Here is a 16,379-nt window from a genome sequence, read left to right as displayed (position 1 = left end):
TGATAGTAATGATGGTCAAAACTACAAAATTATTAACTGAAATTATCCATTAAATTCATTAAGTTGACCCTGGGCTACACTTGCGACAGTTTACCAGAATTCCATACTTCTAAGCACCAACTGAATTGCCTCCATAGTTTAAAAAAATTTCAATACCAAATTTCAATACTTTAGGAGTAAATCTCATCAACGTAAGCGAGCCAATAAGCTTGCAGCATGGTTGCACCAAGATCTAATTATGTTGCTGATTGGCTGTTGTTACACATAGAGGCAAGGAAGCGCTACGTACAGAGAATAAAGATTAAAAATAATGATTTGTATCATAATCTGAAATGTTGTAGTTTAATTTTGTGAAAATGGATTTTATAAAATTGGAAAAAAGTACTGTCTAATAACTGGTAGAAAGGTGAAAAACCTAGCAGTATCAAATACTTCTAAATGATATTCAGCCCTAGCTATACTGACAAAACATTTGCCATAAATGGTTTACACGTCCAAAATAAATGAGTGATCCGTTTTTGTAGCGCTAGGTATATTGCTTGAAAGTCTATTTGAATGACATACTAGGTGTCTCATAGTAATAGAGACGTGTTGAAATCACCAATATATCTTTGTTCCAGGGTGCTGCCATGCGTCAAGGAGAAAGGGAAATGCAAAGTGTATCACCACAGCTACCACAGGGACCTTTTGTGTGACGGTGATGGGCTAATGCACACGAGAATGAGAACAATGTAATTCTTCAGGTTTACTGGAGAAAAGAAAGCTCGGTGACCTCGTCTTGGGTGGTGAGAGAATTCCTCTCTCCTTCTTTCCCCGTCCTCCCTTCAACTGAGGACGCTGCAGAGTCATCAGCATCCGACAGCAAACAAAGCCTTCATGCCAACACATGCTCTTGTCCAGAGACATCACACCAGCTGGACTCAGGGGGAATCTCTCTGGCACTCTCACTACAATACTGCTTCTGCTGACACCAGCTGAGACATCAGACTGGTACACGTGGAATATAAACAAGAGGAAGCTGAAACTCCTTTTAAAACGCTAGCAACCATTTACACGTTATCAAAACAAGTGCAGAGAGCAGCACTCTGGAGTGTGCGAGCTTAGTGTGCAGGTGCAGCAGATGTTGATTTGTTGACCAGTTACAATCTCACACTACCATTGTCTCCTTTTCCATACTTCTCCGAGGCAGGAATTTATTTTTAGGAGTGTGCAAAAACATGGAAATACTGCAGTTGTTGCAGACTAGCTAGCTGAAGTATCCGTGTGTGTATAGTGGGTGGGCCGAGGCAGCAGTGGGTGGTAAGGAACTCACCTCTCTTGCTTCAGCGCGTACTCCAGCATTTTGATCCTCCTCACAAGGTCTTTCTTCAAGTTCTCCTGGCCTTTCCTCTCCCCCTGCAGGAAGGCGATTTGGGCCTAAAAAAACACAAAAATAGGATTGTCAGGTCAGGTTTGAAATTAGTAAAAGATTTACAGCAGTTGTTTCTTTAAATAGAGTCCATGTTTCCGGTGTTTTGGCATCTTGGATATGAGCTAACAAGCAACAAAGGCTTAACTTCAAAGACAACCTCCACGAGGCAGCATCTGAGAACAACGACTTCTGTCGAGACTGAAATAGCACGATGTCAAATCAATATGCGTGGCATGATGGGAAAAAAAGGCCAATCTGTACCATTCTATTTTAATCTAACCTACCCACTCTCCCACACACAAACCAGCCCCCCTCCCTCCTCTCAAATCCCTTTACTCTGCACACGACTGTCTCTCTTCAGTAACAGGCAGCAGCTGTTGACGCACTCAGTCTGAGTCAGCATTACATTATATTGCATTGCTGGGTCCCACACAGAAATGCATATGTGTGTGTGTGTGTGTGTGTGTGTGTGTGTGTGTGTGTGTGTGTGTGTGTGTGTGTGTGTGCGCGCGCATGTAATGAGAGTGGAGGAGGCTAGCTCTCAGAGAAGCATGCTGCAGCAGATAAATCAATCAGAGCAGAACAAACATCGAGCAAAACTGTATCCATCTTACAGCAGGACCGGACATTGTACCATTATTATCATAACAATATATTCCACTCACAATTATTCTGCCTTACAAATATTAAAGACTTTTATTTATTATTTAAATAATGAATGACAATTAAGTACATTTACATCTTTGCATTTGTTTCATTTTCTTTTACAAAGTTAAGAAAGTGAAGCTTCATGTTGTCTTACACATAAAAAAACATTATCTTAGTCACAGGCATGCAGCTCATTAATTATTACCAAATGTGCAGTTAATGCCGTATAGATTTATAGGGTAGTATTAGCATAAATGCCCCTGAAATCTGGTTAAAATTTGGTTGGTGTTAAAGAAACATATTTCAGCTGTGCATTATAAATGAATTAATAAAGTTTGTTCTTTATTTTAATCCTGAAGTCCAAAACATCCTTATGGAATTTTCTTCCACTACATAAAGCCTGAGGAGCAGAGGGAATACAAACACAGTTCAGGATTTTAGGGGTTACAGGAAGGTGAAGACTGCAAAACAACTCTCGAGGCAGCTTAAGTCTGCACTGTTTACAGAAAGGAGGATAAGGATAATGTTGTTTCCATTTTGCCATTTAATCAAAATCACACTCTCTTTCAGAGAGCTGGTGGAAATAACCAGCAAGACAATGAGCATAAGAGATGGATCTGAGTGCCACTCTGCAGTTAGGAGAAGATAACAGAATAATTGGACTGCAGCTTTATCTTGGATTAACACTAATGGCAAACAAAATCTGAAACCGGGTAAATCATGAGAGAGGCATGGTAGAGCCATCGCAAACAAGAATGGAGTGAGGCACCAAATGCCAAACGCTTCACCACTCAATAAGAGTTTTCTCCTGGGAATGATTCAAATTCTAAAATCACACATTAACATCTTAAAGGGAATGAAACTGACTTGAATCCCTTCATGTCACTCAACATGCAGAGGATGGTGCGAGTTTGAGTGGGCTGGATCACAGTTTCACACGGATAGCAAGTAGCGCTGCTGCTGCTGCCTGCAATAATGAGTCATGACAGCACTTCAGTCTGCCTCATGTTAATAACAGAATTTCTTACCATACACAGAACTCCACAGAGGAACTCATAACAACCTGCGTGCTTCAGTGCCCTCAAGGTTTAGGTTCTCTGGTTCGCAGTCTGACAGTGTAAACAGCACTGAGTTTAGTTGGCACGAGTCACATGCTAGCAGCCGCAGCCACAGATGCCAACAACTGATGCTTTTGAAAGCATGTCACTCTACCTATTACCTCTACAGTCTCCATTCCTTACTCACCCTGTTTTATGTGCATCAGTCCTCAGCTGGATCTATACTAATGCATTCAGGATTGACAACAATGTTAACAACATTTAGTATGGATCTGACTTTCCGCATCCTTGAGCCAGTATCACTGAGCATTAACCGCCTGAACCCCATAACCTGCAGCAGGTAAGTAGCTAAAAATAGTCATAATTAATTAAAATCCCTTTATTCTTTAGACTTGACTCATTATACATTTTATCAAAAAATAAACCATTTGCACTAACCAGGCCCTGTAAAAAACAACTGAAGCCGTGAATGACTCAGCTGAGTCAAACAGTCACGTGCCAAAAATTCAGCGAAACTTCAACTGAACTGCAGGTTGTTTACAGAGAGCGGAGAGGACAAGAGGGTTTCAAAGTAGTAACTTAAAATGGTTCAATATATATGTATAGAATGTGGAGCCCTCTTTTTCTCAATATTGGTGGATGTAAGATTCCATTTTTTTGTGTATATAAATAATAGAAATTCAAGTTATGTTTTTTTGTTTTTTAATGATTTACGGTATTATGGCTGTGTTGTACTGCATTGACAATTTTGATTCTCCCTACTTTTAGGTATAATTGTGCTGTTTCCATAGAGGAGCATGACTATAATGCAGTGAAAAATGAGGCCACAGTGAATAAAATGTGACAGGAGCAAATAAACGCCCCAAGGGTGGCTCTGTGGGTTAAAACAGAAAAGTACAAAACAAGAAAGAAAGGAGACTCAAAAAAAGGTTCACAAAAAGGGCTCTGAAGCATTCATAAGCTCAGTTACAGTACCATGGAGCAGGACAGACAATAAAATACCAGCAAAGCCCCAGCAGTGATAGAAGAGTAAGTTCTTCGTTTTTTACCTGATGAAAAATATTGATTTGTAGGTGGATTGAAAAGTGGATTTTCGGATATGACAGGAGGAAAAGAAGTGATGAACAACTTGCTTACATTCGATAAAACAGGGATTGCTTTGTGGTGTCTTTGGAGGATGAGAGAGGAGACACACAAGAAGGGGCACAAATAAGGCATTAGGAAAATATTACATATGGAAAATTATCACTGTTTGGATTGGGCCAGACTGTGCGGCTCCCAAAATAACTAACTCTGGATAAAATGGCTTCAATCCAAATATCAGTGCGGACCACTGCCTTGGGGCATTGAAACCATATCACATGCAACTGGGCTACAGAACCCACAAATACCTCATTAGGCTAATTGCAGAGCTATTTTCCATTAAATGTTTCTCTTGATGTCCAGCTGAACAGTCAATCTCTCTAGCCCAAACAACAAAACATTTCCAGTAAAAAGTCTCTCGATTTATTCGAAACATCTCACTTTTTTCACCAATAAAAGCTAAAGCAAGGCTGAACATTAACCTCAAGAATGTCACATCCAAAAAGGATGACAAAGTGTAAGAACAGATTGAGAGGCGGTACATTTGGAAGCACTCAATGCCTAACACAACTTTTCAAAAATGGAGATTGACTCGTGTTTCGCTGTGGATGAAAACTTTACATCTGCGTCAATTGATATAGGGAGCAACCATTCACTTCCTTATCCACATGAAGCGCTGGCCCAGAGACCCCTGGCGTCCTGCGGTGCCAGAGATAGAGAAGAGTGCTGCTCTGTGAATCTCTGGCTCGCCATCTCTACTCCATCAAACATTAACCTTGGGAGGAATGCAATGAGTCAACTCGGGCCATAAAGAGACACAGGAAGCATTTAATTCCCGGCCTCACACTGCCTGCATTATTGGGCTGCTGGATAAGGGCTCCTTAGTCCATCTGAGTAAGAGAGACATGTAGAATGGGGCATCCATCTAGAGCGCAGGGCTTTTCAGAGACAGGAAAAGGAGGCAGAATGAGAAAGGTTAATAGCTAGGGAGGAAAATAAACAGTGGCCACTGGCTAAATTCTGGTAAAAAAAAAAAAGTTGGTTGCAATAGCTTTTGCTTTGGCATGAAGTCAATCCCAGTTTGGATGTCAAATTTCTGCCCCTAACTAAACCAGAAAAATGAGGGAAAAGGGACTGACAGCAGCTTCCGGTCCTACCAACACATTTAAGACAAATACATGTCATGAAGCACACTAATTTTATGTTCCTTTTCAGCTCATACAAGTAATGTGTAGATTATTTAAGCACATTGTTGGCAGTGGATTACACAGAGAGCAGGATGAAAACAATTCCACCAAATTTCTTCTTTCATTTTCAGTGATGACTTTAAACAATTTCCACTCTATTTATAATTAGAGAAGTCTGAGATTTGTGAATCCCAGACATGTTTTCATCCAGACTTCTTCTGCGTCATCACCAAAGACATCCATAACACAAAGAGACCATTTAATGTAGACAGACTGAACACTGTGAGAAATCCAGTACATCTCAACGGCAACACTGAGCTCACTCCATTTGGAAAAGAAATGCAGTGGATACTCGTACAACCTCAGGGCCTACACACAAACAAAATGGTCACACATGCCGGCCCTTTGGCTGCGGTCACAGCTGAAGAAGGGAACGGGGCTGGTGTAAATCCCACATTTACAATGCAAACAACCTTTCTTTCAGTGAATACCGGATTTACTCTCACAGTTACCGCAAACCAATGAGCACCATGATGGCCGACCTGATGACAAGCCAAGTACATTCCATGCATGCCATTACACTAGTAGCAAGAGAGAAAAGGCAGAAAAACAACTGAAGCAAGACAGAGGGGCTGGAGACTACTCTGACATGGCTACAGCAGTTTTCTATTTGTTCATCACCAGAAATCAACATAACGTCTTTATAGCTAAGGCTGCTCACTTTATGTAGTACATCTCTGACTCTAAAACATTTTGCACATTGTCTAAAACGTAAACATAACAGAATCGGATAATTTGCTAATTCTTTGTGACATGCATACAACTGAAAACTGTACAAACTAAATATATTTTATGTTGAAACTGATAACATTTTACACACTTGCCACAGTATTAAAGTATGATGGAAAAAAATAGGGACAATAGAGAGCATATCAAAGCCTCACCATGGGGTCTATTGAGAATTCTTCTATGGGATTTTTGCATTGGATTTTGGATCACTGCAGAAAATTAGCTCTGTGGCAAATTCGTTTCTGATGCTTACACGTTTTGTTCAACTGGATAGTCCTCAGAAATGTACACCACTTTTATTATGTCTGACGCGTTAGTGCAGCCGATGGACGTCACTACCGTTTTGCTTCAGATGATTTTCAACAAGCTAACCAGCGGTTTTGACAAGCTAGAGAATCTGTAGCTGAATATATATTTTTATTAGTATAATTTCCAATCTACAAGAGTTTGCAAGAACATTGGAAAACACGACAAGAGGCTGTAAGGTGGACTAGTGAGAGAGTTGCTGTCCGTGTCCAGGCGTGATGACATGTAAAGAACTCAAAATTCACAAGTGGATTTACCAACGTGTTTTATGTCATACAACAAAACATGAACATCTCTTCAGCTGTGTTAACCACTGACCTTATTTCAGGCATCTAACTAAAACCCATTCAAAATCCTCATTGAGATGGAGAGGATAGACCCCATGGCGCTAAAATGCTAACTTATTTTTGTGTTTGAGAACTCACTGGGTAAGCCTGATATTCTACTTGTTTACTACCATCGTCCTATCAGCAAATAAGATGGCATTCACCAATGACAATGGCCGATGTTGCTGTTGCAGCTGCTGGTCAAAGAAGAAGACAGTGGCAGGACACGACAGTGGCGGGACGTGAGAGGGCAACAGGTCCCACATGCATGTCGGTCCGTTTACAAATAAAAGTGCAAAAAAAAAAAGATGTAATCCATCTGGGAGTATGACATGGTCCCGGAGAAAGATCAGTGACAAGAAAATTTTATTCTGTATGATAAACAGAAGAGGTGAAAGACATTCCTATATACTTCTAATACATTTATTAACTGTAACTGTTATTGTTAGGCTGTGCAGTTGTGAAAATGTTTCCTTATTGAGAAGGTAGTTAAATAAGAGCTTTTGAAGCAGTTCTTCAAAAATAATTTGAAAGAAAGTATTTTTTAATAAAATAATAATATTAAATAATGTTTTTCTATATGTGAAGGTATAATTGTTTCCCAAGTAATAAACAGGAAATAAATTACAACAACAAAAACATCAATATCTGCATTATTTGCCAGATTTTAAACATTAGTATCAAAGGAGAGTTTCAGAATTGGTTCATCCCTATTTTAAGATCTGCAGAGCTAGCAGAAAAAACACCTGACATGGCTAATACATCCAGAGTTATTGAAGAGACAGCAATCATGTTATATATGATCAGACAATATTTCTGATGTCAGACAAATGTATATTGTCTCACAGTGTAAAACGTCCTTCCACCCACCCTCATTTGAAATTGCTAAACTGATTTGTGACTATGATGATTGATTTTTAAAATCAAGGTTGGATTCGAGTGGACAATCCTTTTACCTTCCTAAAGCACTTCAGTCAGTACTAACTCCAGCTGTCTCTTCACATCCTTCTCTGCTCAATAGTCTTCTCACAACCATATTCTGCCTCGTTCTGTGAAAAGGCAACATACGGGCTGTATGTACACATATTACACAACCATCTCACTGACTGTCAGGTGCGGGTATCAAACAAACTGCTTAGCTTAATCCACTGCTCCATTTTGCTCCTAGTGTGCCACAGAAGCAGTGAGTTACATTGTGAAATACTGACGATCCGTAATTCTGGCTGGAGCTCACCCCTTCAAATGCAGACACTGCACATCGATCTACTGTGCTGATGTCCACAGGCACAGATTCAGGATAGCTCTGAGGGTCAGGGTGAGACAGTGAGCTGCTCAAACTGGGATTCAATAAAGATTTCTGTTCAGTTATCTGGAATGAGCCAAACTGTGCCTTCCACCTCTTCTACAATACCCATAAAACAAGAGAAAATCCTGACATAGACAGAGACAGCTCACAGTCAAAAATACATCTCACGCTTCCTAAACCCCTACAGGGACACAGATTTGTTGTTTTCATCTCATCACGAGTTTACACTTGAGCTTTGTTTAACACTTTGCCGTCAAGTTGACACTGCAGTGCTACCTTATAGAGGGTGCAAACAAAGGCAGTGAGAGTTGGGCTTCATGAGGACAAGGGTGCTGCATCCCATGTTGCTGCATTAATATTACATAAGGCTCGTGGTGCACATGCACAAGCTCGCATACCGTATGCAGGCAGAGAGCTAAATTTTTCAACATCAGCATTTTCTCTGACAAATCGGTTGTGTGACTGTAAGGTGTGGTTCTGGCAGTTCTATGGTGAAAACAACATAGAGGGTAAAGATGCACTGACTGCACAGCGAAGAAGACTTTGAAAAAAGACTGATGTTGTAAAAAGCCTTTAAATTGTAGGACTAAATCATACCATACATTGATTTATTTATGGCAGCCTGCCACAAAATCAACACTGACAGCCACATATTGATTTTCTATTTCTTTTTAAGTATTCAAAATCTTATTTCATTGAAAAGCTGCATGCAGCGCATTGATTCACTTAGCCCCTACATGCACACTGACAACAGACCTGTGTGCAATCCATCCTTGTTCTTAACACAATGCTGTCAATCCCAGAGACCCGACTCTTCAAATAAGTTAATCAGCATGCATGTAAGGATGCAGGGATTTCCCTGCCATTATAGGGCTTTTAGCCACAGCTCCTTTTTGCGTCATGGCACAATGTGGAGAGCATATGGACGAGGCAACACATGGAACGGGACACGGTTATCAATACATTTATCGATACAATGTTCATGCTCTGCAAAAGTCAACCATAATTTCACAGATGAGAACAAATCATCTAACAGTTATTTTAGTTGATGTTAAAATGTCAGGTTGGAACTAGTTAAGGTTGATTGAAATGTCGTTAGTTTGCATACTTATGATGCGGAATATGTGCAGTTTGAAATTATTTAACTAGGGCCAATAATACATTACTGGAAATAAAAATAGTATTGAAATACATATTTTTCCCCAAAAGAAATTTACAAGTTAGCATGTATGCATGTCAAAAAAAAAAACAAAAAAAAAAAAACCCAGAAATATTTACAAACAGCTAAGCTTGCGGCAAAACGCGTGAGAAAACAACACTATGATTACTAAATCACATTCAGACAATAGCAATTTGATCCAGTGAGTACACCAATTTACAACTCTGGCAGACTGGCGACCTCTGATTGACTGTAAAGCTGGGGGAGGCAGGCAACTTTGTGGCACAACCAGGCAGCTGTCCTGCACACCCACGTAGACAGATGAAGGCTGTAAGTGTGAATGGAGGAAGGAGAGGGGAATTAACAGGCAGCTCTACAGCACAGAGAAAGGCTCTGGTGTGAGTCCAACAGGGACAGTAGGGCAAAGCTCAGAGGACCAGGCTTTAGTTAATAAACAAGGGTCCCTTCAGGCTCTCTCTCAGGAAAAACACAAACCCTCACTTCAGTCTGTACAGTGAATATTTCATACACTCTGCAATAACTGTCTTTGTGGTGCATCTGGTGAATATTACTGGGGTTTGTCTTAAAGCGATGACTGAAGATGGACAGGTTTCTTTGTGGTTTACTGTCTGTTTAGAAAGGATGCAGCAGTTTTGTATTGCTTTTACTTGAAATGGTACCTTTTTTTTAAAAAACATTTGTGTAGCCTAAAGTTTCTATGTCTTTCTCTGAGAGCAGCATCTCTGAGAAAATGCTATATCCTTGGTGAAGAAGCATGTACTTTTTTGTACTTTCCCACTCTGAGGCGCACACTGGGAGGGCAAACAAAAATAACTGCAGCTTGGGGGTGGACGTAGTACCGCTTGAGGAATGACGGTGACACCCATTTCTGAATGCCATGGTACGTGCATATGTACGTTTGTGCATTGGTTTGGTCCTTCCTATTGCCGCACCATTGAGCTAAATATGCCTCAGGCTTTGTCATTAGCAAAAGTAAACATGAGATCACAGTAATAAGTCATCTAACTGAGGCAGGCTAATTCTAGGCTGCTCCACAGTTAGCTGCAGTCATCGAAGACGTGAAGATAAGTCACCAAATAACACGAGCCACACAATAATCTTGCTCATGTTAAAAGGCTTTCTTTTAGAAATACAAGGGACGCTTCTATCCAGAGAAGGTAAGTGGGTCTACGTTTCAGTCTGCACCCACATAGAGCCACCTTACACCCTGAGTCACCTTCAACCTTCTGCTGGTGTCAAATTATGGCTGCTGACAGATACTTCTGGCAAGGAGATACCCTATGGAGCAGGGATTTCCCCATAACTGGAGGGTTGATGGAGCACTGCCTAGCTTGAACAGGGCGTAACTCGACCTAACCTCAGTCATCTGGCCTGGAAAAGATCTGTGCTAATCACTACGCCAGGGGGATATCATTAAATCAATATCACAATATACACAACTTAAGTTTGGACTCTTACATTGGTGTTGTTGTTCTTTCCATCCTTAATGGCTATTTTAAGAGAGATTTAGAAAAGTTTAATTTTAACACCAAATGCATTATTTACATTTGACATAGTAATGAGCCTAAGAGAAAGATTAAATGATTCAAACTTCCATTTAGCCGGTGTCCCCAAAGAACTGATGGAAGAATACTGTTGTAACCATTTTCCCCCCAAATCACCTTCGATTTTTAATTTGTTTTCGAGTCTAGAAAAGCGTAAATGACCCTTGATCATTACTGAGCCACACCGATGGAATCAGGCTCTAAATATTCTAAGAAGCAGTTTTTCTTTTGGGCCTCTGCAGTCTTTCTTCTATTCTTATTGAGCTGTTGCTCAGAGGTATCTTTGTCTCTTTCTGCCCTTTCAGTTGCCAGTCTGGTTGAACCATTGTCAAGTGATCTCCATGTACAAAACATTTTCTGCAAACCCTTCATACAAAATAACATCTACTTTTTAACTGCCAATCAGTTGTAAAATTTAAATCCAAGACAATGGATTTGCTGTCACTATTATGTATCACATAATAAATCTCTGCAGACATCTAAAGCAAAAACTAATTTGTTACAATTACAATTAGCAGGAAATTATTTGAACAACAGACTATTGTAAAACAACAACTACATGGACAATGTAATTCTAATTGCTACAGGATTATATTGAACTAAGGCCCTGCCCAACAAAGCAATGCTTTAAGTCAATAGCAGCATGTTGTGTATACAGTGCTAAATGAAAAAATAAATAAACTAGACCGGTATGTGAGACTAAACTAACTTGAACTCACATAAATTAGGCAAAGTGCCAAAATAAAGTTACTCTAAGGAGCTCAAATGAAAAGCCAAATAATTGTTCAGGCATAAAATTCATTAGAGCTGCAATGGTTAGTTGATTAAAAATTAATCAAAGATTTGAATAATCTAGTTATCATCCAAGTCTTTCTTTAAGTAAAAGTGATACACACGCACTCTCGTATCAGATTCTAAAATGTGAATATTTGTTTATTTTCTTTGTTATGAAATAGTAATCTACTGGTCTAACAAAACAAGACATTTGCAAATGTCACTGGAATAAGTGATGGACATTTACCATTTTATAGACTAAAAAATCAGGCAAAATGAGCAACGTGAAGACGTGTAAATGCCATTTTCAATTTTTTTGACAATTTAAAAGAGTAAAGAATAAATTAACTGATGGAGAAATAGTCATTAGTTGCATCCCTTGTCATGTCCATGAACATGCTACAGACTGACTAAAGCTGTAACCTATCACTAGCTAAGCAAATCAGCTTGATTGAGTCAATTAATTGATTATCAATGACCACTCAACTAGAGTCTAATCATGACTGACAGTAGCCTGTGCTGCTGTGCAGTGCACAGCAGCAGGACAAGTCAGCCATGTACAGTACAGTTTGTGTGCTGCTCCAGTAGAGAGGAGTGGCTGTGAGCATGACCTAACAGGCTGGCTGGACGACATTCCTACAAGCCCTGGGGTTCACTTTCCTCCCAAACAGCGACGTAAGACACAGCTCCAACTGTCTTCCATTCAGTGTCTGTACAAGCAACAAAACAAAAACAATCCTGGGAAGAGAGAATTCCCTAGGTTGTGAAATCGCTTTATGTCCTTTCTAAATGGTCTTTGATCTGAAACCTTGTATGTATCATGCTCTAAACATACAAGATAACATGTCAGTTTTGATTCTGTGATTAAACAAATGTGTTGGCATGATGATGAGCACTATGGGCAACATGTTGCAGAAGGATGAAGTGGAGCAAAAAGAACATACGGTACAGTAGACGCTGCATAGTATCTTCCATTAAGCCTCTATGCCCACTATAAGTTTTCATTATTCATACAGTACATGTCTATTTGCGTTCGCCCAAATCACTTTCTTTTTTTCCCCCCTCACCATGTTCCCTGAAGGTCAATCCAACAATACAACAATCCAACAATACAAAAGTACTGTATGTTTGTAATATGTATCCATCCCTCAAGGACACAACAAGGTTACATATTATGTGGCTTTTTGAAGATTTCCAATGCTTCATTTGCCAGTATTGCTCCAGGATTGTGCAGCACTGACACAGAGGGATGTTAAAAGAGAAACACCAGTAAATACTCACAGCTGACAAAATAGAGAACTCATTCTCAAAGCATCAATTCAGATCAGTACGGTGCCAAAGTGATTAGAGTGAGTAAGCCAGACATTTTAATGAGTAGTGTCTACAGCAGGTTAAATTACGTTTAAAACATCAACCAACCTCACATTTGGGGTTAGGTGCAACAAAAACAAGCACTCAAATTGAGCGCGCACTGTTTTACCGCCACAAACAAACCACCCAATAAGCCATTTAGCAACCTCACTGTGCTTTGCCGCAGTTGCTGCTGCTTTGCTGATATGCTTGCTTCATGACAACAGACAGGAAGCTGAATACACACAGGCCAGATGACTCAAAACCCTACTACACTGAGCAGGATACGTCACCAATCTAAAAACAATGCATTGTGCAGTGTCTCCCTGTCTTCCCTTTGTTAGCCGAGGTCAGTCTGTCGATCGAGCTGCCAGACCCAAAAAGTCAGTGTTTGTTCTTGTCTGTGATCCTACAATTATGGCTGCACAACTAGGTCAGAATGATGGAAAGAAAAAAACATTTTCTTCCAAACATTGGACATGGAGACTTCAGTTAAACAGTAATAAGCTGTAACAATGACTACTCAAATGCCAGAAAAAAATGGTCTGGCACATGTTGCCACAGTCATTTTCCCTGTGTAGATACTTTAAGTATGAAAAGTTGATCATGTAGGGTGGTAATGATAGTTTCTATGGTCAGTAAAAGCAAAATCTATAAATGTTACTCCTGTTAACAATTAAACTGTACTTTGTACTCACAGACTGTGAAATCAAATGAAAAAAAAAAAATCTAGCTGGCCTGGAAAACACAAAAAACTTGACTTGGATATTTGTTAGACATTCACTTCTAGTTTAAGAAAACTAAACATTAAGTTTGAAATCTTTAAATCTTTGGTTCCCAGTAGGAGTATCCAATGCCTTCTTATATCTTCTTTATAAATAGATGAATATTTAAGTAAAAGGTCAAATCTATGTTAAAAGAGTGAACCAACTTATAAGACCAATTAAAAGCACTGTGGCCTTTATCTAAAACAGACACAAACGCATTTTTTATTTTCTATTCAGGAGTGGCAGTATCATGGCAGCTAGCATGTGATAAGGTTCATAAACAAGACAGACTGACTACAGTCTCTTGAGTGCTGTAAGCTGTCTGTCTGCACTGACGGGTCTAAAGCGATCAAAGCATTTCAGAAAACTACTACCTTTCCTCCACGTCGTTTTTTTCAGGTTAAGAGGTAAAATGCAATAAAAATCAAGGCGGGGTGCTATACGTTTAGCTGTAAGTAGGCAGGTAGTGTTTCTACACAACGTTTCAGCATTACACATTCACTAATCTGCGAGTAAATGTAGCCATTACTTGGTCGTTTAATTAAAACTATTTTCCTATAAGCCTGCTCTAACGTCTGTGCCCAAACTCCTAAAAGCAGTAGCCACGTTTAGTGGTTTAACCTTCTGGAGTCCATCGATTTATTGAAAATACACGTTTTATTTACAGCAATAACTTTATTTATATATGATTTTTAGACAAGCTGAGAAAGCCAGTTGAAAGTGCAATCATAGGAGCTTTCACAGTGTACCATTTATCTTTCTAAACCATTTTTAAATTGTGAATTTCCTTGCTACAATGGAAACTATTACTATTTTTAATTTACATGCAAATAGACTGTTTTTTAGTTATATTATTTATTATTTTTGCTGTTTTTGTGTATAAATGGTTAAAAAAAAAAAAGTGCATTCCCATAGACACATGTGTCTTTTGTTTGTGTTTTGGGTTCCTGGCAGCTCTATACTTTAATTAAAATAAAATGAAAAATCAGACTGATAGACAAGTTTGTGTGGAGAAAAAGGAGCCATGCATGAGATGTAAGGACAGACTGAAAGATGCTAAACAGAGACAGAAATTAATGCAAAGCAACTTGACAAATTCGAACCAAAATCCCCTGGACTTCAGAGGTTTAAGTCACAGTAAAGAGGTCGTCGTGCAGTTGAATCAGGGGGGCGCTGCAGCTCCTTTAGCTCCGGAGCTAAAGCTAACAAGCTAGCCCAGTAACCAGAACAATCAAACACAGAAACTAAACGCGAGTTACTAGAAATGTGCAGCGCTATGTCCCGATAGTACCCCTAATACATGACCGTGTGTGCATAAAATGTGACGGTTTTCACCTGTAATTCGGCCCGCTCCACCTCCCATTGTGCTCTCTCCACTTCGAATCGGGCCCATTCGTGCTGCAGGAAGTGCAGGATCCCCGGGATACTGTACTGCGCCCTAGCCGCCTCCCCAGCGTCGCCATCAGGCAGAGGTCCTTTCCCACCGCCGGGTAAAACAGAGTTGTTATTGTTGTTAAAGAACACACCGGGCCCCGCCTGTTCGTCCATGGCCGGGCTCGGTGGAAAAGGCTGTCCGTTGTCTCGTTGAGACGTGGTGTTAGATATCAACGGAAGGGCAGAAACCTAGCGACTGGCTCTGTCTCCGCTCGGCTCGAGGGAATGAACTCACTTTCTGACAGCTAGCTGTCATTGGATGACGTCAGCAACAACGGCCACGCCCACCGCATGTCGGCTGGGGCGCTCCATTCTCTCACCCGGACCGCCCGGCGGAACACTCTCCTGGTTTATTTTGCTCGAAACGGATAGGGTTGCAACGTCGAGGCCGGCTCTACGCTGGGGCAAGAGGGGGCCGAGCCCCCTTAAATAAATGTCTCACCCCCTCAAATCAAAATTTTAGAAGTTGAGAAAACACATTTTAATATACTCACAAAATTAATATACATTACAATTTGACAAAATGTTCTGCAGTAGCGGGAAAATCCCCCGAAAAAGGGACACATGATACACGATTGTTAGTTGAAATCTGGATGAAGGATGTTTTATTTTATTTTATTCATTAGTGTTATTTTTATTATTCAGTCCCCCCCCCCTGAGGGATTGCCACCTTATTGTGGTCAGTGACCTTAAGAGTTATACCAGCAGGAGCTTAGTCTTCAGGTGGGACACCTAAGTTGGACAGGTCTGAAGGTAGAGGCCTGACAAAGTGCAATCCACTTCTCCAGGTTGGGGTTGGACACATAGACCAATGAAGAAAGCATAGTTACTATAAGCACAGAAAAAAAAGTGCTGGAGCATGATGTGTCCACATGATGCCCTCTTCACATTTCTGACTGCCCCTTCATATATGCCTGCCTAGAACCGGCCCTGTGCAACGGTATGAGTTTTTATGGTATAATAGCCGTCTCAGGAAATATCACGGTTTACAGTATTACACAATTAGCGTCACCCTGTTAAAATAATCGCCTAACTAATTTTTTCAAGTTTTGCAGGAAACACAAAAAACTTCACCACAAGTGTAACATATGACATTTAGTGATAATTTCACTCAAAAAGGATGTAACAAGGGATGGCTATTGACATAGTAATAACACTGTGTGTAAATTATGTAACTTATGAGAAATAAATGACTATTTATGAAAATAAATGGCAA

The 16,379-nt window shown here is 40.0% G+C and overlaps 1 protein-coding gene across 2 annotated transcripts in view; it reads right to left on the bottom strand.

Moving 5' to 3' along the window:
* The window catches only part of LOC131993489 (striatin-like), a 31,548-nt gene extending 16,154 nt beyond the window's left edge, over positions 1 to 15,394 (bottom strand). Inside the window, exons 1-2 of one of the 2 annotated variants that reach the window (XM_059359425.1) lie at positions 15,065 to 15,394; positions 1,313 to 1,416 (exon numbers count right to left, since the gene is read on the bottom strand). In XM_059359425.1, the coding sequence (XP_059215408.1) occupies positions 1,313 to 1,416; positions 15,065 to 15,277 (317 nt within the window). In that variant the 5' untranslated portion in view covers positions 15,278 to 15,394. The remainder of the gene's footprint in view (positions 1 to 1,312; positions 1,417 to 15,064) is intronic. The other variant, XM_059359426.1, reaches the window with a different exon arrangement.
* Positions 15,395 to 16,379: the final 985 nt, after the last annotated feature.

This window comes from Centropristis striata, chromosome 20, assembly GCF_030273125.1.
Source record: "Centropristis striata isolate RG_2023a ecotype Rhode Island chromosome 20, C.striata_1.0, whole genome shotgun sequence".
Taxonomy (NCBI): Eukaryota; Metazoa; Chordata; class Actinopteri; order Perciformes; family Serranidae; genus Centropristis; species Centropristis striata.
This window is presented reverse-complemented; position numbering and strand designations above follow the sequence as displayed.